Source organism: Drosophila simulans, chromosome 2L, assembly GCF_016746395.2.
Source record: "Drosophila simulans strain w501 chromosome 2L, Prin_Dsim_3.1, whole genome shotgun sequence".
NCBI classification, from domain to species: Eukaryota; Metazoa; Arthropoda; class Insecta; order Diptera; family Drosophilidae; genus Drosophila; species Drosophila simulans.
The window spans coordinates 17,992,171-18,018,116 of NC_052520.2; the positions used below are offsets into that span (position 1 = coordinate 17,992,171).

Genomic DNA, 25,946 nt, shown 5'->3' on the forward strand with positions numbered 1-25,946 from the left:
GCTGTGAGTGGCTAAGTGATTGGAAAATCCCTACAAACAGGTCAAAGTTTAGCGAAACACACATGCATATTTAAGCTCACAAATCAATGTCAAACACAGTGCCTGTGTAATAATACCCTTATCTGTTATCTTATCAATCCATTGGGAGGACCCCCGCCATCCACTTTTGTTGAACAAGCTCCAACAAATGTCTGGCAGTTGGACAGCCGGCTGTGACACTAATTGCTTGACCTTTTTTCCCCTGTTGCCCGCCATTGTTGACCTTTGAACGCGGCTCGAATTTGCATAGAACCCCGAAACCACTGAGACCACTGACCCACCAACATTGACAAGGCAGCCGTGTTGACATGGATAAACCACTTCAAGTCAAGTGCACACAAGCCAAGTCGAAGGCCCAGGCCACCCATTCCCCACCACTCTTTCCCAATGAAAAACCTTAGGAAAATCCATTAGAAATTTGCGCAAAAATAAAATACAGCAACGGCGGAGTTTGAAAAGTCTGTTGGTTGATATGAACTTAAAATAAATGTTGTTGTAACCGCTCTGTCTGCGGTGAAAGAAAACTTTTGCGGCTTGGCTAACAAGAATCGAGTATGAAGCTTGTATCGCATCTTCTAAAAGATTGGTACATTTTAAGTCTAATAGATTTGTGAAACAATAATGAAGAAAATAAGAAAATGTTTTTCTGTTGCCTAAAAGTAAAAGTGTTATATTCTTATTTTATAAATATTATAGGTTATAGTTAACTACATAATTTAAAATATTTAAAATTCATACATTTATTCTTGCATAGAACTAATGTTCCCGTGAGTTTTTTAAAACTTCGCTCAAGGGTTTATGAACTTTTTCCGCTTCTATAGCGTCTCGACGTCTTCCACTTTTTATCCAGCGATTGTAATTCTAATAAGCCAAGTTCCTCTGCCAGCTAAGTTGCATTCGCAATCTCTTAACCCTCTTCTGGCCCCTGTTCCCCTCGCTGAGCAACGTGAGCGGCAGCTGCTGGCGACAATATGCATGGCACTTATTGCCACTTCAGTTGGCATGGGAACCAGGCTAATAGAGGGGGCCAACCCCAGTGCCCCTGCCCCCAGATATTCCTTACACCTCGCTCACCCCGGAAAACCGCTCAAGGTACACCTGCAGAGCTTCGGAAAATTTTATTTGCTCAAGCTGAAGCAAAGTTCTGCCCAAGGAGCAACAGAAGCTGAAGCTTCCTTGTCGTCCTGGTGACACTTTTTGGTTTTTATGCAGCACAGTATTTCTCTTCTCAACACGACAAAAAATTAGAGTGTATTTTGTATAATAATTTATTTAGTTATCTTATAGGCAATAAGTGGAGAATATTTAAAATTATATTAAATATACTATTTACATGTTTTTTCTTAATATGCTGTATTTTATTTGATATGTACTTTATGGCTGTACTGACTTGCAGTGTGCATCGTTGGCCCCTGGAAATCTCAACTTGTGAATGCAAAAAAGAGTGTGAAAAAGCTAAGAAGCATAAAAAGTGTAGAGGAGTGAAACAGAGAGTGGAAGCCGAGGAATTGTGGCCATAACTTGGTGGGAAATGCTGGGACATGGGGAAATGCAGCCGTGTCCAAAAATCTCGGCAGGTGGTGCCACACATGCACGTGTTGCACCATTGCAGTTCCACAAGCTGTTTCATTGCCTAGTGCAACGGGCATATTAAATTTACCCCATTCCTGGGGCAGTTGTTGTTGTTCTTGGCTGAGAGCATCATAACCCCAAAGAATCCGCTTGAAATTTATGCACTTGTGGGACTTTTATGCTGCACTTGCCCTTACCTTTGCCCCCTGCCTACTTGGTTATCCTGTGTTTCCTTGCTTTTTATTTTGTTTTATACTCATATTTTTGTTGGCCGCATTAAAATTATGTGGCACCTTGATATATGAATATGTTTGCCATGCTTTTATTAGATTTATTCCTTGCAAAGGATATATAAATGGACGGTGAGGGCAAGGATAAAGAAGTGCAAATACGTAGACTGTCTGAAGATCCAGTGAGTGAGACGTAAATTTAAATGGGTATTATGACTATGAGAGCTGTTGAAAATATATAGCACGTTTTGTTTCCTTAAACCACTTTCAGTCACATTATTACGGATTAATTCGTTAAGTTCGGCTTGCACCTCGGCCTTTACTTATTACCACTTTCAAAAGCTCATGGCCACTGGCAGGCGATTGTTCTGCAATTACTTGACCCCATTCGCACTGGCAACAATAAAAATGTGTTTATGTTTACATCCAAACGTGGTTACACAAGTGTGCAACATATGCGAAAGAAAACACAGTTCTGGTGCTTAACTGTTGAAATTTTAAACAAATTTTTGCACATTTCCTGTTTGCCATTGTTTTTATTGTATTTGTTGCACTTGCAGCTTGACACAGTTTTCAGTCACACCCATTTATTTACAATGTCAACGTGGGAAAAAGCAGCAGCAGGAGCAGAGTGTGAAAAACCCATGGCAGGCTGAGCCTTTGTTGCTCTCGGAAAAGCCTTGTATGAATAGCCCCCAGGCTATGAAATTTGCATGCAATTTTCAGTACAGAGAAAATAGAGAAAAAGTGTGGGGCGAAACGTGGTGCAAATAAGCTTAACCAAAGGTGCGGGGAAGAGGAGACTATTGGTTAACGACTGACCTTGTCAGAAGACCTTGAACAATCCCAACAAAGGATCCAGACATTCCCAATCCCTGAAGTTCCACGCCCATTTGCTGTTTCCCAGTAACCGAGTAATTTCTGTGGCTAATTAGTACGCAATTTGGGGGAGGAGTGGTTCGAGAGTTGGGGTTATAAGTTGGCTTCCAAAGAATTTTACAGCACTCAGAAAATTTCGCCCAGAGGCTACAGAGGTCATTCGAAAGGGCAAACTATTCGGAAAAATATTTTCCAGAACACCAAAATGTTATTAAAAATACACTAGCACGCTATGGGGAATATAATTATTTACTTTAACAAAATGATCACTTACAAAAGAAACTAATAATATATAAATACAAAAAAATCTAAGCTTCGGAAAAAAAAAAATAAAATAATAAATCACTCTAGCTAGGGATTACTGTAAGTTACACCGTGCTAGGTACTTAGTGCTTTATTGAATTTTAATTTGCACTTTGCGGCTTGCGGTCAAAAGTGGCCTCGCCCAGCCACGCCCCTTTGCTTGGACTTCCACTCGAGACATCGCATCGCTTTGATTTCTTTCGGATTTTCTTTCCGCTTTTCTTGCCTCTGTGGGTTTTCCTGCTGGGCTGCTCGTTTGCCAAAAACCGCAGAGCGTGTGTGAAAATTGAAATGTCACCAGCTCACTGTCGAGTGTGGAGTTTTTCCATGTCCCCCTGCAGACGCCCCCCGGTACCAACTGCAATGTCGTGCTTCGCTTTTCTGCTTGTCTGCCGCTGACAGTCATTGACAACTCTGAAGTTGCCCGATAGGGGGCGGGTTGGGGCGGCAAATGCGGTGGAAATGTGCTAGGAAAAACGGGGAAGAGGGTGACAGTGGAAGGACAGGGGTACAGCTGCATTGCACGAAAGCAATGTTGCATGGCGGTCTGCACTTAGTGCTGACTCAACGCAATATAAGTTCTTATTTGCCAACCGATTTCACTGGAGGATTTGTAATGGGGAATCCCGATATTTTGTGCTCTACTTGGATTACAGCGGACTGCTCAGTAAATTCAAAACTCAATTATGGAACAAGAATTAAAGGATAAGAGCTTTCAACAACAGTAGTAAATGCATAATATTCTTGGAAATTATTAGTTTAAAATTAATGAAATATATCCTTAAAAGAGTTCAGTACATCTAAAAGCTATTGTTAGATTTTATTTGGAAGTCCAAAAACAATAAAGGACAGCCAGTTACTTGACCAAATCGAATTGTTTACTGTTTGCTGTTGGGCATGACAAACTATTGGCTACTTTTGCGGGGCAAACGAGACGAGAAAATCCCTTCTTGGCTCATTTGAGTTCGTTATGGCCGAACCACATACTTTGGATTTTTTAAGTCAGCCACTTGCATTAGTCTCCTTTATAAGCGAACTCCCGCTGACTTTCACATTTTCCGCTGCTTTTTAGCACAAATCCTTTTTATTCCGTTTCTTTGGGAGTTTAAAACGTTTTCGACAGGATTTAGTTGCATGACTTTTTGCTTTTAGCATTTCACCCGACAAACCTCAGAGACCTCCTCCCCTGCACTTCTCGACCCGAATCTCTAACTAACTGGACTCCAACTGCCCGACGGGTTGGATATCTGCTGGGCAGCTCCTCGATTCCCAGGACCAAACACGTACCCCCGTGGCCGGACGTGCACGGAATTTTCAAATACAAATACTAAACATGGCCGCATTTTTAGCCAAACCCACCCGGGCTGCCCCCAAATCCCCCTTGGAAATTCCATTTTAGTTTATTTTTTGTAGTTCGAAAATATTTCGGATTGGTTACAATTTGTTTTGGCCGTAGGTTCTAGCCCGAATGAAAACTATTTTGTTTGAGCTAAAAGTTTGTTTTGGTCGAATTTCTAAAAAAAATTTTTGCAAAGTAAATCGATGATGCAAATATTTTTCTGTCTGTAGTTGTGAAAGTAATTGTTTTAAAATTGTTTCTCTAAAAATGTTGTACCTCAGAGAATATATTTTTTGAGGCAACTGAATGTTATGGACAAAGGATATTTGATTGATTTTAAAGCTAAAATTCGAAATGTATACAACAAAAGAATATACATATATATTTTTAAAGTCAGATGTACCAGTTTTTAGTTATTCCTCATTAAATAATCTTGATGAACTAAATGCCTAAATTTCACCTGCTCATTGTCTACCTGTGGTTATAAAATTAGCTTAGCGGCAGTAATAAGTTTTCCATCTGCAGGGAGTCGCCTCTTTTTGGGTTACCAAGACATGTTGACACTTCGCAGGACAGCTCCAAGTAACCCACTTTCGGGATGCCAGAAGGAGAGAGAGATGGGCATACGATGTGTAAGAGAGAAGGGACGACTGCTGGCCACCGCCATTTGCTCGCCTTTGTTTGCGGTGAAACTTTTGCAGCAGCTTTTGTTAATTCGGTCAATATTTGCGGACGCACGAAATAAAAACGAAAACTCAGCGAAAAAACTTTTAGCCAAAGTACAACAAGCAAAAGGAGGAAAATACTAAAATAAGAGCAGTTCCTATTTAACCCCTTAATGTCAGTTGGGTTAAAGTTTTCCCACAGCATACCAGACTGTCAAAAAATACTTATTCGCAATTTGTCAGTAACCGACAAAAAAAATCACTTTTATGCCTGAAGCAACAGTTCAGTTTCATTTGTGTCCACCTGGATCATGATGCATTATTCATGGAAAACGCAAATTTCGTTACGCGTATTTCATTAAGGTAACCCCAATAGCCAAATAGTTTTTCACCTGCATGCGGCAAGTGCTTTTGAGTCTGTATGCAAATAGTGAGTGGTAATAAAATACCGTATATGGCAAAGAAAAACTCCCAAATGGTATGAAGGTATTTCCGGGGGAATCCCAGTCTTCCATCCCTCTGGCGTTAATTGCGATTCGAGTTGTTTACCCAACTTACCTCCTGTTTAGTTGGGCCTCACGCTCCAGTTCTCCGGTTCTCTTCTCAATTTCTCCTTTCTCTGCCGGGTTAATTCTGAAAGCAACAACGGGGAAAAGTTTTTTTATTTCGGCGTTAGTTAAATTTGTTGAAAATTATTTGCTTTTCCTGTTGTTGATGGAGGAGAATTCTGGAATGGTCTGGTTTTGCTTTGGTTGCTTCCTCGAGGAGCCTTAAGTTAATTAGTTGAATTTGTGTTGAAGAGTTTTCTGTGTGAGCAGGGGAATTTTTCGCAGTTTAATTTAGTGGATGCAAAACTTGTGTCTGGATGGGGAAACTAAAGCCGACGAATGCTGCAAGAATGCTGGATGGAATTCTCTCAAGAAACTGGGGTCCAAAGTGATTTGTTTCGCTCTAGCACAAACTTGGAGTAAGATTTCACAAAACCAATGCACGTATTTGAAAGTTGTTTGCGAAAAGAGCCATAGAGGCTTATTTAATTTTGGGGAAATAAATACTTTTGTTTATTCAAAACTTGAAATTATTAAAAAAATGATAGCATACATAGTTTCTAAACATTGACGGTTTAATTTGCCTCTTTTATGTTTTTCTTGTTCAAAACTTTCGGCATAGTTAGGGGTTTTATTTTTTAATGTGAATTTTTGGCTATTGAGAGAGTTTTTTTTATTGAATATTATTTCCCATATTTCCACAACAATTCTGCCTGAACTTTTGTGGGCGAAACCAAGAAATTTACATAAATCAACTCTCTTGGCCAACATTTGCTATCTGTTTACGCTTTTTCCTTGGCTGGTACGCCGCGCTCGCTAGCTTGTTTTGTTAGCCAATTTTCAATGTTGGCTTCTGGTTTGCTGGCCACAACAAACAACTGACCATAAATAATCAAATCTTATACACAATCTGCAAACAGATTTTGCGTTTCTAATAAATTTCACTTTGCAAGCACACAGCAAAAAATAAAACCCCGAAAGGAAGCCAAGAAGTGGGCGAGCCAAACACTTTTTGCGTCAACGGACCAAAAAAAAAAAGGGAAAAAATAGATGTATAAAAACACATATTTATGCCTGGGCAGTTTAGAATATATGAGAGATGTCGGGCATATACTAAAATGGAATGTGTCTGTGTGTGTGTTATGCATACATATCTATTTACTGCTTTGTGCCCATATTGGAAATAAAAGTAGCCCCCGAAAACTACAAGCGACGGGGCAGCCACAACAAATTATGGTCCACTGAGTTTTGTAAACGATTTTTCTTTCACTCTTCGGTGTCTGCCCATATTTATCTGCCGCCTCGTGTGTCCTTTTTGTCAAGGACACATTTATTTGGTGCGAAAATGTGGTTAGAAGTCAATAACACAATAAAAACGTTGACATTGAAGGTCGCTGAGAAATGGCTGCTAGAGACACATGAAACCGCATGACGGGTGGTAGGTTCCAGAAAATTTATGAAAATTGTCTGAACTGGCAGGTTCTGAGAGCCATTCGAAATCGCGGTTAAGGGAGTTTCTGTTCGCGAACAAACTTTCATTGCATAACAATAGGCGCAATGGCGAACCGCAAGCCGCATTTAAATATAAATACCTGCAGCCAGAGCCGCAGGCCAAAACAAAAACACCGAAACCGCAAATAAAAAGAAAAATGGGAGAACAAGTGAAAAGTTTTCTGCGTTTTCTGGCCATGTAATGAAAGTCCAGGCATTTTCCATCCCGTTTTCCAGGAAAAGTGGCTCGTGGTCGCTGGCACGTGAAAGAAAAAGTGCAGGTGGTTTTCATTCCCACCTCCCCACATTTCCCACACCCACGGCAGAATAAATAAACTTCAACTTTTTGCCGGCCACAATTTCTGTTTCGGCATCTTTTTCCCTTTGGCCCAGTAAGAGAAATAGCTAAAATTGCGGCAGTGCGAAAGCGTAAAGCAACAATAACAAATGGCACAGAAGTGGGCTAAAGCGAAATAAGCCACAGAAATGGAAATAAGAAAATTTCGCTTTTCTTCCTTGTTGTATGTATAAATTTATATTATTTTCAACAATCAAGTGGGTGGAAAAATGCTGTTAAGCTTTAAAAATGTTGGCGGCCCCGAGATGCGAGAGTAATTGAGAACAAATAAATACAAGTGGTCTGTGTGGGAGGAAAAGTCGAGGAAAAGTGGGCAAAATAAAGATAAAAGCAAACAGGCACAGCTGAATAATGCGGGGAATCAAACGAAATATGAGAGCATGAGTAATGAAATGAACGCATTAAAGAAGAATTCTTTTAAAGAAGATAGCAAATAAATCAATGACATTCCACAAAGAAACTCTTGTTTCAGTTTCGCACTTGGAGAAATAAGCACTTGACATCTATTTGAATAAAATAACAAGTTAATACGACGTATTTAGTAAGTTCTTAAAGGAGAGATAAATGTGTCGGCATATAAACAGTGTGATTTTTAATCACTGTTTTTAATTTAATACATTGTTAGTGTTTATCCCTCTTATCTGGACGTAATAAAATCTTTCGACTGATCGTCTTCGGATTTCAACTGCAGCTTTTGCTTGACAACTTTTGCAGCAGAAATTAAAGTTTTATTTTCCGCTGAGAGGAAATCTTAGAAGTTTTCTTCTAGTTGGGTCGCTTGACTCTCCCCTTCGCTCTCAGCTTATTTAGTTTTTCCTTCAATCAAATTAAGTGGAACAACTTCTGGGAGCCACAGATTTATTTGCATGTTTGCTTTCTGCCAGTTTATCCGTTTTCCCATTTTCCCACCCATCCTGATAAGGTTTACAATTTGCTCCCAATTCGCTTTTCCACTTTTCCCAACTCACACCACGCATATAGATAGACTGGAGCCTGCTGCTCAATTTCATTTTTACGCTCACCAATTTCAGTTTGGTTCGCTTTTCAGTGCTGTTTTTCCTGTTCTCTGTCTTTTATTTACTTTCTTTTCGGGTTTATAGTTGGTTCATTGTTGCCCTCTCTTAATTTTTCACATGCCATCTCTATCTGTTTTAGGTGGGTGATGATGCTGACATAAATCTGTGATCTATTGCCTTGCTGCTGTTGGACCGATAAATTTTCAGCTCGACTCTTGACGCTTTGTTTTATGCATTAAAATCCTTTCATTTTCCCTTGCGTGTTGCGCTCCTTAAAGCTGCTCGGGTTCTAAATCAAATCAAAAGCCTGATGTCCCCTTTTTGACATTTTTTGAGGGCGTGTCGTCTGATGGTACAAAAGTCATTATGGAACAAGTGTTGGCCGCTTTCCCAGCGGACACTTGAGCATAATTAATGCGATGCCACGCCCACAGCCCGCCGCCAAAACAGGAAATGGCAACCGGAATAGATCCCCCCGCCCAGGGACTTCAGCCTCCGTTTCCCACCCCATTTTTCTCACTCAAATGCGACTCTGACGCAATTGTCGCTCCCAAATTAATTTGTATAATTTTACAGTCGCATTTCGTTGATGAAGGGAAGTTCAGTGAAAGTTTGGCAACACAAACGGGGGCGAGAAAACCGAAACTTATTCCCATGGGTTCCGGGACCTCGGAGAGTTCAAATGAAGTTCGGTGGCACCAAAAAGTATGCAATTATTTTGTAGGCCAAAAACGAAAATTAGAAAGAGGCTGGGTAGAGTAAATATAAGCAGGTAACAAGCTCAGGCTCAGATGCCTAAAAAGAACATTAAATTAATGCAAAGAAAATGGGAAAAATATGATAAGGGTTTGGGTACAACAACACCCATAATACAGAACATAAAACATTGTGGTGTATACTTAATTACAGCGTTTACTTAAAATATAACATTTAAAAGCGGTTTCCGGACTAAAGAATATGCAGCCATTTATCTCTCCCATTAATTACTGAACTCCATGCCATTATCAATCGATTCCAACAGACTCTCCATCGTCCACTTTCAGCGTGATTAATATTTAATAGGAAACGCCAGGCACTTTTAACTATCTCCTGTAGCAGTCGACTTACCCTGCCGACCACCTATCAATTGCAATCAAGATGTAAATGCAGTTCCTGGGAAACTCGGGGTAAAAGTGGCAAGTGGCACGAGGGCAGCGGATAGAAAGTCGATGTTGCAACACTTGATTGACTTTCACAGCGCATTTATTTTGAAGCCTTCCGGCTGCCGTTGGCCGCAAAGCCAACTTTTCAACGACTTCGCTTAACTTTAAACTGCAGCAATGGGTAAAAATAAAAGAATTCGTGACTCACACACACTCTAAAACTCCTGAAACTTTGCTGAAAGTAAGTTTCCCACCCAGAAAGCCAGAAGCTCTGCAGTAGATGGAGCTAAGTTATTTAGTGCAGGTCTAGTCACCTGACTATCCATTGAAACTAACAAATCCCAAAAAAGGGAAGGAAATATCGAAAAATATATAAAACCGCATGGCAATAAAATGTAATTCCCTGAGATTTCTCCTTTGTCTGGCTGCGCTACTTGCAATTGCAAATTGATAAATACATTTACTGCGGCAAAAAAGAGTAGTTTTATATATCTCTACATTCATCAGATGAGCCAATTTCCCACTGAACAAAAAACATGTGATGCTATTTAATGGAATTATGCTATTTTATATTTGAATTAAATTTTAAACTTTATTTAATTCTGAATTTGATTACTTTGCTTTAAACTCATGTTAGCCCTACCATTTTGTGTCATAAAAACATTCAACAGTTAACCAGAAACTGAAAATGCTTTTTAAGTTTAAAACTATAGTTCTGGCAAATTTAAAGTAATAAAATTTTCCTCACTGCAAGTAAAACCTACCAGACCAGCTTAGTAAAGTGTGAGCACGTTTTACCCTCATGATTTGGTATGCTTCAGCGATTTGTTTCGCTGTGGGTGAGTTACACTCTGGTTGAAGGCTTTCCCGCTTTTCCGCAGCGCACTCGACATTTTCCCTTTTTTCCCGCTGACCTAATTTACGGCGCTTTCGATCGGGGCGCGACACATGTGGCTTAGCTGCTGTTTCTCTGGGTTTTGGCCCGAGTTCGTATCCCTTATAGGCAGGCTCCTTTATCCTTGGCCCTGCCGTCAATTTTTATTGCTGCGGCTTGGCCTTTTCCCCCTCGATTTTCCCCCACCACATCCCCTTGGCAGTTGTTTTGAAGTTTTGCATAGCATAGTTTCGGATTTTCCGGACCTGTCTCGCTCGTTTCTTTGGGAAACTTTCGGAGAACATAAATCACCAGAGCATAGTTTTCATTTCAAGTTTTATTTTTGTGGTGCTTCGGTTTTTTCCTCTCCCAGCTCCTAACTAATTGTGTCGGCATGTGTGCTGGAGGATAATTTGTTGGTCTCACTTCGGACTGGCTTTAAATTTATTGTTTGCCCAGAGAAAAGTGTCAAATGCAGACGATTTTCACAATCGGATGATGAATGATAAATTCTGGCATTCCCCTCGCCCCGACAAACGTATGGTACACGAACTGCACTTTTGCAACTAATTATGTCCGCTCATTATTAACCCCGCTGTCGAGTCAACAAGAAAAGTCATTCTTGACATCCCCGAAAAGGGAAAGGGAACGGAAAAGCGAGAGGACAGTGGAAAAAACCAAGGTGAGAATAAATTTCACTCACTTAAGCAAATTTGACAGACAGGTTTTCCATTAGCAAACATGCTTTTGTCATTTGCGCAAATTAATGCTCGACAGTTGGAAAAGAGTAGGGACGAGGTAGGCGAGGGGCTTACAAAAAGCAGATGCTGCTTATTTGGGTAGCTCTTAGGGAAGGTCAACTGTATGTGCTAGCCTCGGCCTTTCTAATTTATTGCCTCGGAAACACGAGGAAGTGAATCCTTGAGTCGTACCAAAGTTATGACGAGAAAATACTTTTCTTGAGAACTTAAAGTAAAATATTTTCCATGCTCCCAAAAGCATTCTAAACAAAATAAAAACACCGTTTAACTCCGCTATCCGTCTAGCTCTCGGCGCCTATCGCTCTACCCCAATAAATAACTTACTTTACGAATCGAATACTCCCCCCTTAGAAATGAAACGAGACCTTCAAATAGCCAAACTATCCCAAAACCTAATCTTCTCCAAAAACACACCAATACATAAGATCTTGAAGCCTAAAAAAGCTAATAAGAAAAAAACATCAACAATAGACCGAACAATCAAGCTTAGCCTAGAACTTAATCTACCCTACAAACCGATAAAACTCCATAAAAACAGACCACCATGGACCCTCCCCAATCTAATAGACACGTCACTTAGAATCCATAAGAAAGAACAAACATCTCCAGACCAATACAGAAAATTATACGAACACACAAAGAATAACCTCAAAACACATAATTTCATATTCACTGACGGTTCAAAAATTAATTACACAATATCATTCGCCATTACAACGGAGACAGACGTCTTGAAATACGGCATACTGCCCCCATATTCATCCGTCCTCACCTCCGAAACAATCGCCATCCTAGAAGCAATAGAACTTACTAAAAACCGAAGAGGCAAATTTATTATCTGTTCCGACTCCCTATCCGCAGTAGATTCAATTCAAAACACAAATAATAATAGCTTTTACCCGAACAGAATACGATCGCTAATAACGCAACACGCACCTAAAATTAAAATAATGTGGATTCCTGGCCATTCAGGAATAAAAGGAAATGAACTAGCCGATCAAGCTGCAAAATCAGCAAGCAGTATGCCACTTATCCTCACCCCAAACATAAATACCACAGATATAAAAAAACACCTTAAAGCCGACCTTGCGACAAAACAGAAAGAACACATAATAAACTGCAGTCCATGGTACCAATCTATTAACACGAACACCTCACACACATGCGATTACCTTAAACAATCCCACCCAAATTGGACCAGACTCGACCAAATAAAAATAATACGACTTCGACTAGGACACACAAACATAACCCACCAACACTACCTAAATCCCAATTCAATACCAACTTGTCCGTTTTGCCAAGGTGATATTTCTTTAAACCACATATTAAACTCATGCCCACCCCTCCTACAAACCAAACAAGATATATTTAACAACACCAACCCTCTAGACCTTCTTAGCAAACCCAATCCAGATAACATACAAAAACTCATACTTTTCCTCAAAGAAACTAAATTATACCACAAAATCTAAAAACAAAACAGGCATTTGTACATAACAAGCCAGCAATTAGTTACCAAATTAGATATTAACTAAATTAAGATTGTAAATAAACATTGTAAATAAATATAGCTGTAAGCCCCGTAGCTAATGCTATACTATCTAAGTTAGTCTAGTTTTGTAAACTATTCTATCTATCATAATAAATAAATAAATAAATAAATTTTCCAAAAATTTAACAAAAGCTTTCTTTATAATCTTTCATTAATTCTCTCAACTTGAGAATCAGAATGGTTAGTTTACCTACTTAAAGAAAAGTCTATATGCGTTACTTGATTGACATCGGCCATAACAACAATTTATTTACTGTATCTTTCCAATTTTGAAGTCTTGAGTAAACATCACTTTAAACTTTAACCTTTGTATTAAAGTTCTACATAGGTGTCAACCCATTTCATAATACGTCGCCGACTTTGATTTCGGTCTACACTGCCCACTTTAGACATTCAATTACTATTGAACCATAAACCATAATTGAAAGATCAAACGCTCAACACACACTCCGAATGCACACACACCAAGACACCCGAAATTGAGTATGTGTGTGTGTGTTTGATTGTGGCTTCTCCAGCTTGCCACATTTGTCGCAACTGATAAAAGTCCAACACACACACACAGTACAAATGGACAAAAGGGAAAACTGAGCCAAGGCGTAAGCGAAAAATGTGCAGAGCGCAAATAAATTACAACAATAATGACGCCAAACATGATAACAACAAATGGCAATGGGGCTTTAATGGCGGATTTGCAGGGGCGTAACGGGAGGGGATTTGGCCAAGAGCTGCAGGGGACAGGCGATTGTTATTGATCATCGCAATATTTTGCGCATTAAGCAGACGCAAGTCAAGCCAAACATATGCAGCAGTCACTGAGGAAATCGGAGGAGGGCTAAAAATATGTGTAGGTGCACAAAAGAATAAAATTCACCTACATAGATTAGATTATTCAATGAAAAATACAGCTTTCATATTTATTACATAACATTTTTAATTTTTGTTATACTTTTACGTCATATTTTTAAATTTAGTTTTGATTTAATTGGCTAAAAAGCCAATAATGTTTTAAAAAAAACAATCATATTATTATTGAAAATGATTTCTCCCAGTGCGAAATTGTTCGTCATGTCTTTTTATCCATTTGACTTGTTTACGCAAAAAGCCAAGGGATTCAGGCTGAGCAAAAGGATAACATTGTGAGGGCAGCCATTCAAAGTCCTGAAAGTCCTAAGCCATTAAAGCATATTAGTTTTCCACGCGGCCATATTGGGTGTCTGCATGGGTGTCTCAGTCTCCGTCTCGTCCTTGTAGTTGTATTTATTTTTGGGGCATTTTTGTTTTCGCTTGACTGCACAATAAAAGTTTTTAAAAAGGGATTGACATTGTTGTAGCTGCTGCTCTTCTTGTAGCTAACGCCATTTTGGATTTGCATTGCCATTTGTTGGAAGTTTTTGTTGCTGCTTGGCTTTTGCGGTTTTTACGACACGAAAACCCGTTTAACGTGCAACAGTTTTGCACGCTAAGCGGCTCACATTGCGTATACGCAATATATTTCGGAGCTTACACTAAATCAATTTAAATGGCACGGAACAAGGCACGATTACAACTTACATAATTTTAAAGCACTCAAATGCGAGACATAAAAATTTAATATATTTTCTATATCTACCCCTTTGGATGATCCTGGAAAGGTATTAATACCGCCCATTTGGGCGTGTATTTTGTTCGGAATGTAAATGGCATAATTAATCGAATTATACCATTTCGCTTCATTCAAATTTGAATATGTTTAACCTTTTATTTCCCGTATCATCTAAGAGTTGGTTTTCCCTTTAATATCTTTATTTTTGCCTCCAACTCGTACATAATTCCCTGTGCGTACACGCGACATTAACCCAAGCACAATCTGCTAAATAAGCAATCTTTTCCCTTTACCCACATTTCTGGGCCATTGACCGCAAATTAACTAATTAATATTGGCAGAACAGTACCACCATTGTCCACGGCCCATTCATTCCTTTCGGCATTTGAAGACTGATTTTTTCGTGGGAACTTAAATAATGATTTCAGGGATTTATCTCACCCACTTCAGCTCTCCAAATAATTTAACAAAGTAAGCGCAAAAAGCACATGATAAATAAAGAAAAAGCAACGAAAGGAATGCAATTTATTTTCATAATAAAAATGCGTTTTTATTACAAAATCATAGCCATGAAATCTAGTGCACGGAGCCGCCGGATTTATGTGGCATTCATTATGCTGCCGGGGCTCCCTATTTTCCATCTATATGTATGTATGCAGATATATGTTTGTATATAGGGCGGATAAAATAAGAGAGAGAAAAGCTTGTTTTGGCCAGGCCAAAAAATGTGTATTAAGCTATTTGCATTTGGTTTCATTTTTCTGTTTGTTTGCGTGTTTGCCAGTTTGTTTTTGTGTGCAGCTGCTGCACCTGCAACAACGCAACGTGGCTCAGAATTTATGTATAAAATATAGAGCGCCAATAAATGCGATAAACTGACCCGCGGGCGAGCTTTCCCCCCTGCATTTCCACTCTCCTCAACTTTTTCCATCGAATTTTATCCATTTAACCATGGCTATAGGCACATCTCGCGCTTTTTTTGCCTGGGCGTGTTTGAATTTAATCCCCATGACCCATAATAATTTGTGCAAATTTATTTGCGAGTGCTTAGTGCCAGGGAATGGAGGTGGCTTTCCATCTGGCCACTGGCAGATATCGTGTAAATAAAACAAATTGCCATAAATAACCCTGCTGGCTACCATAAATCTCGGTTAAATGGACATTTTTGCATCTTCAAATCGTCGAGTGGCGAAGGACACGAGGATACGCAGGATACAAGATCCAGGACACTGAGTGAAATACATCTCTGCTGGTACTTCAAATCAGCAGAATGATAAAATGCCACTAGACAAGCAAATGACACAAATGGGGCTTCTTGTTCGGGTTGGGAAAAAACCAAGGTCGGGACCAGGATGGGCCTAATATACTCACGATTTCAATGATAACCCGGATCATTTTATTACTGTTTTATTTTTAAGTGAAAATGTCAGTCTTAATTTTTGTTGAAGACTGAATTGGTTAATTTAAAAATAAAAATAATACATGACTGGAATCATATGTACATCCAATTTGATTTTTAATTTTATTTATAATTATTGGGCTGCCTTGACGTTAGCAGTGAAAATAAGACTGTCATTTGGAGTATAGTATCTGTCGTATTTCCGGACTTTAAAGAAAGCGCTCTGAAAATTTTTGACACCTTGCTCCATATTTATACGATTTTATGCTCGGCATTACAGTTACCTTAACATCTTTATATAATTCCCATAATCTGCCCAGTCTTGCACCTTCCCCTCATTGCTATTTAATCCCCCACTTAGGTCTTATCATAACATTGTCATACCATCGATATGCACATGAAATGCACTTAGCAATCAAATTCAAATTCCGGATCATATATTAAGCAAATCCGATTTGGTTAACGTGCGTTCAAGCGCAGTTTCAATCCGTTTCCCGATTTCCCTTGGTCTTTGCCGTTACTAACGATATGCGAATTCAATTTGAAAATAATAAAAATATCTATTGAAGTCAGACGCAGCTTCTTCTTTTTTTTCTGCGACTGACTATGATTCCTGATTATGATTATGACTACAGTGAGTGGAGTGAGTGGGAAACTTCCCGCTTGACGCCCCTCCATCCCGACTGGTGTTTTGATGTCGTTACCAGACATTGAACCGCATTAAACTATGCATAAATACACATTGCGTTGACGATGTCGACACATATGGAACCCCCATATCCTCACTCCTGGGAAAAGTGGGAAATGAGGGCAGTTGCGAAAAGTGGGAGGGACTGAGAGTTAGCGACGTGCCAGAGGCGTTGGGCAAATGCAATTTGATGCAGACATTACGACTACATGACGATTTTATCGTCGAGTGTAGTGCACAGACATAAACATATATCTACATATGGCTTACGCAGAAGGGGATTTTCCTACTCCCATCAGCCATCACCCATCATCCGCACACACATAGAGGGCATTATTGCACACTCACATGCACACACCGTTGAGTGGAAAGAATCTTGCACTCGCCGTGCCTTCGATGATGCTCTTAAATATTTGCATAAAAAAATACGTTTGCTGCTAGTCGTGGAATATGGTAAATGGTGTAGAAGTTCCCCTACTTCACTCCCTGCACAGCCACACTGCCACACTAGCATTAACCACAACAACGAAGAAGAAGATGTTGCTGCAACAATAATAATAACAACCACGCTCCATAATCAACACGTACTTTAGTCTTGCCACCATTCTGGCCAGGATTTTCTTTAGCTACACCCCGCACACATTCACATGGCGCAGATTTTGCAGTTTCGGAGTTAAGTTCATAGGTTCCTGAAGAGGAACGGCTTAATGGAGAGCAAAATTCAGCGCATGCTGCATACACCCATAAAAATTGAAAAGGATAAAAACCGAGATCGGTTGTTCTCAGCGTACATACTCATGAGAAGAAACCTTCTTGATTTAGATACGAAAACGGTCTCAATTTTGATATTTTCAAAAGAAACCAGTAGAGGAAGGCAAAGTCATTCTGAGAATGCTTCGATCTCGATCTGAGCATGCTGAGCAATATTCGATCTAGGCTGGATTTTGAGATCTATATTCCTATATCGAGATTGTTGAGAACGGAAATGGAATAACTTTATTTCCCATACACTAAGTTCCAATTAGTAAGAGGAATTTTAACATAATTTAACCCATGCAATTGACGTAAGCATTTTTCCATTGCTCATAGAATGTCATCGCTCCAATTTAAAGCTATTTATCATATAATCAGTAATTGATATTGAAGCTTTTTTCAAATAGTGCAAAAAAGCGGCAATGTCGAAAACAGAAAATGAAGTCGCATTTTTAATGAACTAGAATACAAAATTTGGCAATAATGCTTCGGGCATTTTTTCACATTTTGTTGTTTTGTGGAACAATTTTAAATCATTTCAATTGTCAAACTGACAACAGATTTTTGATTTACCTTGGAGTGCACACTTCAGTTTAGCAATCAACGCATGCAAATTGCCGAGGCACCCGAGAACAATATTTCATTTCAATAAACAATAAACAATTTTCCGCAGCGAATAATATAAAATTTGTGCTAGAGTGAGGTCCGATTTCCAGAGCCGCCATCAATAACCCGACTTGACTCGGAACCGAATCGAATCGAATCGAATGTCCAGAACAGGAGGCTGGCTGCCTAGTATTCTATTGGCACTCGATAAGTGAGGCTAAAACAATTGATTATTGTGTGTCATAAGCACACACTTTGCACTCGAGCTGAGGGAAACTCGAACGGAAACGTGAAGAAAACTGGCAGCGGTGCTGGTACTGGTGCCGTAACCCAAGGAAAACTCGACTGTCAGTTGCACATACGCCGAAAGCAAATTTAAATGTTAATCAAATGCCGCCACTGAGGAATATATAAGTACAATATGGGCGGAAGGCCCAAAAAGATGAAACCGAAAATAAGAGAATCGAAGGCAAATTTCGCATGCATGCACACGAAAATGAGTTTGATGTGGGGAAGCTCGAGGATGAGCGGTTCACAAATGTAATTGACAGTTCAAGTGACAAGCGGGACGGCGGGGAAAGTAAAGGATTCCTTTCGTCCCCAATGAAAGGAAAGCCACAATAAAAATTCACGGCAACACACATCCTCTGTCCACTTTTCAAAAATGCAAAATGCGCGCCACAAACAATTTTTAATTAAAAAATCGAGTGGAAAAAGTGCAAAATTTTTATGCTTTCCATTTTGTTCCGGTTGTTGCGATGCATTAAAATTAATGTCATTTTTCAGTAACTCTTTTTGCGCCACCCATCTCACTTCAGTTTTCCCAGTGCCCCCATATGTTTCAGCTCGGCTGAACCAGTGGAAAATTTTCAAAGTTTTCCTTTTTTCCATCCGTTCTTTGTGCTTCGCCATTTTTGCGGTTGAATCGTTGTCCAGGCAACAGTATCATCATAAAGGCTAAGCGAATAATTGAGATCCGAGTGTCAAAAAAAAACTACAATACTCGAATTGTTTACGCAAGGTAATGCATTTTGTATATTGAACATGTGTATTCTTGTCTGGCTTTAAAGTAACATGCAACACGCCATTTTCCAATTTTGTTAACCTTGCTAAATGTTCTGCTTCATAAAACGAATGAAAGCATCATCCTTGCCATCTTCGATGCCGATGAGGCGACCCCACTTGGCTCCATAGTGTTCCAGATCCCCGATTTTTCTCACCACACGCTGTTTCACATCGCGAAAGTTCTTCAAATCTAATCCCAAAGTCCAATCGAAAGACTCACTGACAAGAGGCGTTGCTATTAAAATTGTGTTTACTTAAATTTTTTCAAATATATACTCACAACATTCTGATGTTATTTTGTAAAAGTAAAATAAAAATGGAAGTTTAGATGTTTCCTTGTGGAGGCTTGGGGTTTAACTGAAAATTTCAGAGGACGTTGGGTGTATTGCATTGAAATTCTTTATCAGGGCACACTTTGATTGTTCAAAATCTTACGTTTAACGTTAATTACTTTTTTTGATAAAAAAAGACGAAATAAATCTTTAAGTTTAGTTTGAACAAAAAGTTTTTACTATATACGAGTAATGGGATGCCATTTTCCATCCGATTATGTTTAGTAGCTAATCAATTTGCACTGGTTACTAAAGAAAAAAAGGTCGATAGCAGCTGGCATTAAAGCAATAATTTAGCACTTTCCCTTTATTGTAAGCTGCATCATTATTTTCACTTTAATTGCAACAATTTCCTGATTTGATGCTCAGGAAAGTGGCCGAAGTGCAGAACAACCTTTTCCCGCTTTTCCAGCGTTTTTCCCGCTTTTTCTCGTGCGATGTTCATGCGCGGTCATAAAAGCATTCATGCCACATAAAGAGAACCTCAGTGGGAACAATGATGGCCTCGTGAGCCAAAGGACGAGTGCTCCGGCCATATGATGTTACGCTTTTATGTTTCACATCGCCAAAAACAATGCCCGTGGCAACGAAAAGGAAAAAAAATCGTACCCATCATCGGAGTTTCCCGCCGCCAGTCAAATCAATTGGCTGCAAATAAAACACAAACATAGTGAGCGGAAAAGACTCTGCAAATACAAATAAATCGCAGCATTTCCGCAACGGTCATGCTCTCCCGCTTTTATGATTATTATATAAATTTTCCCTTGAAATGTCATAAAAAGCCAGCGCAAATAAAAAGCATCGAGGAGTGGTCTCATCTTCCTCTACATGGTTTTTTTTGGTTTTCCTTTTTGGTTCTGATGATGAAGCAGGAAAATGCGCACGTCACGATTTAGGAGCCGGGGAGAATTTGGCTGGGAAAACAGAATGTTAGCCACATGTCCCGACCAGGGCCAATATTCAAATTCGGTTGGATGGACCAGCGTTCCACAACTTATTAAGTTGTTAAAACATGATTTGTGGCCTTCTCACGGATCCCACGCCCCCATATGAAGTGTAAGTCCAAGTGCTACCGTGGTAGCTTGGCAGGTTTTCCCGGCAGTCGGCAGTTTATTCCTGCAGCTTATGAATTATGAAAGTTTCTTTTTTCACTGGGTTGTCCGGGATTCAGTGTGTTAGCCACGCGTGTTGGCCATAAACGCCCCGCTTTATGGGCCGCAGAGCCTGGCAAATTGAAAGTGAAAAGTTAAGTTGAGCTGGGCCGAGTGGCCGGGGGGTAAGCCCCATTGGGGTCGCGTTATGGAGCCTGAAAAGCAGGCCATCATAGTGCGAGAAAAGCTGGAAAATGGGCGAAAGTGCCGGGAAAGTAAGGCAATTACCCACTTTCGAAGCACGCCTAATAAATCACCGATACCAATTTCATTTAAAGATCTCACTTACGTTTTCACTAAACTCTTCTTTAATGTCGTTAGCGTTAGTTAATAACTTATTCAGACTTATAACATTTGTATATTTTTGAACTTGTGACAGATAATATATAAATATTTCAAATTGATAAGAAAGAAACATTGCTCTCTTTATCGATCGCAGCTCGATATTTCAAAGTATTTCTTTTGAAGAGTTTTTACTGTCGTATTTGCGGAGATTCCAGTTCCAATTCATTAGCGCTGGCTGGTAGCTTTAAGAAAATGTTAATGTTTTCCGTAAACATGGCCACACAAATAACGAGGCGTTGGGCGACAGAAAGCTCGTTGATTTTTGTTTTTTTATGGCTCACTTAAAAGGAAGCGGAAATAGTGAAAGGGCGGGGAAATGCGGAAAACCGGACAGCGAATTTTTAACGTGTTAATGCCAAGGCGGCTGCTAACAAGTAGACAAACAGAGCGGAATAAAAGGAAACAGCTCGAAAAAAGTGACGGCCAATGGAAGGGGATGACGAAAAAAGGGCCAGATGAGAAATGAAATCAACGCCGTTATTATTTGTTGTTTTACCATCCTCTTTCCATGATAGACATTTTCTCCCCCATTTTGGCAACTTCACAGCAATTGCTTCTTGCTGTTTTTCCCGCTGGCACTTCCATTCCAGTGTGTGGGGTGCTTTCCACAAATGAAATTTAATTGCAAACATAATAAAAACAAAGATAGAGATGTAACAACCAGAGGAACAACTTCATTTGCATGTCGAGTACAAAAATTAATACAAATGACTCGGGATTGCTATTATTTTGAGTTTGAGATAATAATGTGCCTTGATTTTATACCAAAATGTTAAGAGAAAAAAATTCAGAAAAATGTGATGATTGTTTAAGGAAATTGAAAACAACTTTTCATAATAACATCACTATTTTTTAAGTGTAAACATTACATTCATTAACTTCTGTACTTAAAAAACTAAAGCTTTCTGTTTGCTTTAATGCCTTTGTGATACAATTATTATAAACTTTAAACATGAGCAGGTTCCATATTTAATTTATTAAATTACAAACCAATCGAATTGATACTGAAAATCGATATTATCCAAAACCAAATTGCTGCAATCCAAACTCAATTTAAATATTCTAATCTCAAAAGTCTAAAATAAAGTTTCACAACCATTTCTAATTTTCTCGAACCACTGAAAACACAGAATTGACCCACATAATACGCGTTTCAATTAGCAAACATATTATATTTTAATTGGCCACCATTAAACAATGGATACCCGAAACAGGAAAATAAAACCTCCACAAAGTGAGCAAGCTATTCGCAAATATCGAAAAATGCCCGAAGGCACATTGTTTGCCATGCTCACGTGGGCAACTTCAAAGAGAAGCCAAACGGCACATTACGCATACGCCTCGTTAGCCAGGACCGAGTAATATGGCCAAAGGCCAAACGAGTGCCAGAAACGGCAGAGAGCGTGCAAACATATTCAAAACAGCAAACAATTTGCAAATTAGTAGAGAGTTGCAAAAATAAAACATCAGGCAACCGCTTACCGCAGAAATTCAATGCGTTGTAGACATTCAGGGAATGTTTCGCTGCCAAAAATTTAGAAAAATGTGAGAGCTGAAATATTTGTTAGTTTACTTTATGTATTCCTTGTGCGCGTGTTTTTGTTTGCTGGCTGAGTGAAAATAAAACGGTGGTTATAAAATTTTATGTCGATTGAAATGTACGCGAGAGCATATTTCCTTTATGTCTCCATTTTATTTACCTACTCGTGGATCCTTTTGCGTCCTCGCAGCCTGCATTTCCGCATTGCGCGCCAAGGACATTATTCATTGTCTCCCTCTGCCCATTTCTTTGGGGGCCACTTGAGAGTGCAAGAGCAGATAATAATTCTTACATGTCGCAGCAAGTTGCAATTCCTGGTCCTTTAACTTGGTGGTCCCCCGTCCTTTTGGTTCCTATTGCTTTCCCTATCTCTTGTTTTTTCCTTGTTAGCCCAGTGCCTTTGTCTTTTGGCGTCTTTTGTCTTTCACTTATGCATGTGCGTTGGCCCAGCTTCCGTTTTCTGCGATTTTCCCCACTGTCGTGGATGCACCGAGAGAAAAAGGTCATTAGGAATTGGCAAATGTGTGATAAGCAATCTGTACATTATATGTATATCTCAGATCTCAATTTACTTTTGTACCTATTTAAGGACTTACAATTCGCATGATTTATCATCTAAGTAAGCGCCTTATGTAGTACTTTTTTTATTTCGAAATATACGTTTTTTCTCAGTGTGTTAGTGTGGGTTTTTATGACGAGTTGAGCCTGCCACATGAGCCCCCGAGGCGTTTGGCAAGCAGGACAAAGACAACGGCAACGACAACGATGTCCCATAAAGTGCGAAAACTTAGGAGTAGTCAGAGCTCAAGATGTAGCTGGCGCAGAACCCAAACTGAGTCTGAATCCGAGTCGGGAGCGCTGCTCCTTTAATACTTTGATAATCCTTGGCTCCAGTCGAACTCACAGAGACACAAGCACAATAACTTTTGATACGCCGGAATTCCCTTCCCCGAAAATCGTCCTGCGATGTAGACAGCCATTCAACTTTGTTACTCGAGCTTTATCGCAGTTTCGCATGTGTTTGTTTCTCTATCTCGCTGTGTGTGCGGGGCAAATTATATAAGCATGATAATATTGTATAACACATCGGAGCCCGATCCCCTTTGGAGCCCCTAGACTGGGACAATGGCAACTGTGGCTCCCTGCCAATTCACTTTGTCTAGTTTCAATTTCAATTTGATTTCGTGCTACTCGTTGGCATCATTTTGATTTGCTTATTTGTCCGACTCTTGTTTATTTCTCTCCCTGCTCTTCAGATTTATCATTCGGCTTTCTAGTTAGAAACTTGTAAAATTGATCACCATGCTTGGGGCACTTTCTTATCACGACATTGTGTAGAAATTTTGTACATTTTAGTCACTCTCCTTTGTGCTATTAAATTAACAGTTCTCGGGCACTTAAGTGCGGATGGGAGAATCTCAGAAAATTTAAATACACAGCAAAGGAATAAAAACCTTGAAACCATTGCAACATCAATCTCGAGAAAATAAACATATATAAAAACGTGTTATTGATTGCTTCGGGAAAGTTTTAAATTGACAAATATTTTTTTTCAAAAATATTATATATCCCATATATATATCATGTCACTTCCTGGTTTTCTCCTAGGGTACTATTTCCTGTTGCTGCTGCTGCATTTTCAACGAGCAGCGTTGGTGTTGGAAAATAACCGCAACAGCCGGTCTCAACCGCAAACGCTTTTTCATTCAAGCCAACACTTTCCTCCCAAAAACAGCAGGAGGGAATTAAGCCAGATGGAAAGGGAGAGAAAGAGCTGGGCGGCCAGGGCCAGAATTTCCATCGCTGCACAGAGCCAACTGCCAAACAGTGGCTTCATAATTACAAATTGATAACAATTCGAACGTTAATCAGATAGGGCACATATAGAAACCCTGTTGCAGAGAGGCGCTAAGGGAAACACGTTGCACATTCTGTCCGGAAGTGCAGTATTTGTGCTTTATTTGTTAGACCAAGAGGAACTGATAGATATGGTTTAATGCACTTGTAGGTGTATGTGCAGAAGCCTAGGAAGCTGGAAATCAAATGAATAAGTAAGTATATTCACAAAATAGTGATTATGGAGAAGCACTAGTAACTTAAAGTAGCCTACATGTGTGTGTGTACTTAAAATTTAAATGAAGCTAACAATAATATGTTCATAAATTTACCAATTTAGTGCCCATAACATGTGATAATTACCGAGTAAATTGAATAAAATATAATAAATTCGAAAGTGCTTTGCAAGCATTAAAGCCTTTATCCAAAATCATAATACGATTACGATTGGTCAAATCAGGCAGCATTCCAATTTGAAATCACTTTCGAAAGTGTAAAACTTTATTAAATTTAAAATCAAGTATTAACGGGATAAACGATGTGTACGATTTTAATTGGCTTTGCTTTGCATGCGTCGAATTTCAATATATCCAATTCGATGTACGGGCCAGCTTAAGCTTAAAGCGATTAAGGCGATTTGATTTGCAATATTTTCAATTGGTAGGCAAACACAGAACTGCCAAATCATGTTAGATGGTCTCATTAGACAGGCAGTGGCGATTTTGGCCCGCTGGGCTCATAAATTTAATTGATAATATTGTTGACAGGCGTGGTGAGCAGTGTTTGATGGTCGAGGCTTAGTCGGCGCCAAAAGCCGGGCACAAATATTTGCTTATTTGCGTGGCAAACATCGGGCGATATAGCCACGTCTGCCGATGTCTGTTTGCCCATTAAACATTTGCGTTTGACTTATAAATATTTTATCGCACTGCAGTTGCAAATTTATGTTTAATGCGCTGCCACATGTATGAATGTCTGAATACCCCTCGAAATCCACTCAAATTATGCACAACGCATGCTGAGAGCTCGGCCCTAGAAGCCGTGGCAAGAAGAGGAAGAGCAAGTGGGCGGAGCTGAGGGGGCGTGTCGGTTAAAGGAGCAGAAGAAGAAGCAGCAGCAGCAGCAATGATGCTGTATAACTTTACATAGACAATTATTTACAAGTGCGCAGTTAGCAAGCCAAATTCGAAATGGTTGTGAAAAGGACAGGTGGTTTCGGTCAAACCTTTTGACACTCCGGAAAACCATTTAGAAACAATCAATTACTACTAAAAAAAAGGTTTATCTCTTTTAAATCGTTCCTTTTAAGTTCCGAAAATATGCTGTAATTTTTTGCGATATTATCTCTGGATAATATTAAATTGTATGCTTGTCAATTGGTTAAAAAATACACTTTAGGTCAAATTATAAAATTGGGGATATGTAAGAGTATTGTATTTAAGGGTAATGATATAACCTGATAAATCTCGCGATATGCGACCCCATACATCCCCATGAAATACAAATTTCCCACCGCATCAGGAATACCCCGAGGGAGCGCATGGAAACATTTTCGGTATCCATCTCCCTTGGCATCCATCTGCATGTGCGAGTGCCAAAGTCTCGGTCTTAAGTGACACTAACCACTTTGAGGGAGGGGCTTGGGTGGAAAAGGGGGGAGTTGGGAGCTGGGAGATCTGAGAGGGAAGCTGTCGGCCGTAAAACCCACTCCAAAATAACCCCAAAAGCACTCCGCACTCTCCTCAAGTTGGTGTTATGTTTTGGCTGCTGCTGCTAGTGCGCCTCTGCCTTTGTGGAGCAACTCAATCTAAATGCGGTACAATGACATCTAAAGTGTTTGGGCTAGCTTTTTTCCATGATGCCAACTTGTCAAG

The 25,946-nt window shown here is 39.6% G+C and overlaps 2 protein-coding genes and 1 pseudogene across 3 annotated transcripts in view; 1 reads left to right on the plus strand and 2 right to left on the minus strand.

Annotated features, from left to right (window-relative positions):
* Positions 1–25,946, minus strand: part of LOC6732660 — a 123,814-nt gene that overhangs the window by 86,526 nt on the left and 11,342 nt on the right. For both annotated transcript variants that reach the window (XM_016178153.3, XM_016178154.3), the window contains exon 3: positions 5,586–5,660. The gene's annotated coding sequence lies outside the window, so the exon portion shown is untranslated. The remainder of the gene's footprint in view (positions 1–5,585; positions 5,661–25,946) is intronic.
* Positions 10,950–11,382, plus strand: LOC27209306 (annotated as a pseudogene).
* LOC27206500 lies at positions 18,812–19,292 on the minus strand. Its single transcript, XM_016178151.3, has 2 exons — positions 19,149–19,292; positions 18,812–19,087 (listed from the first exon to the last, which is right to left on the minus strand). Exons 1-2 carry the CDS (start codon positions 19,151–19,153, stop codon positions 18,913–18,915), a joined length of 180 nt encoding a protein of 59 aa, XP_016025377.1. The 5' UTR covers positions 19,154–19,292; the 3' UTR covers positions 18,812–18,912.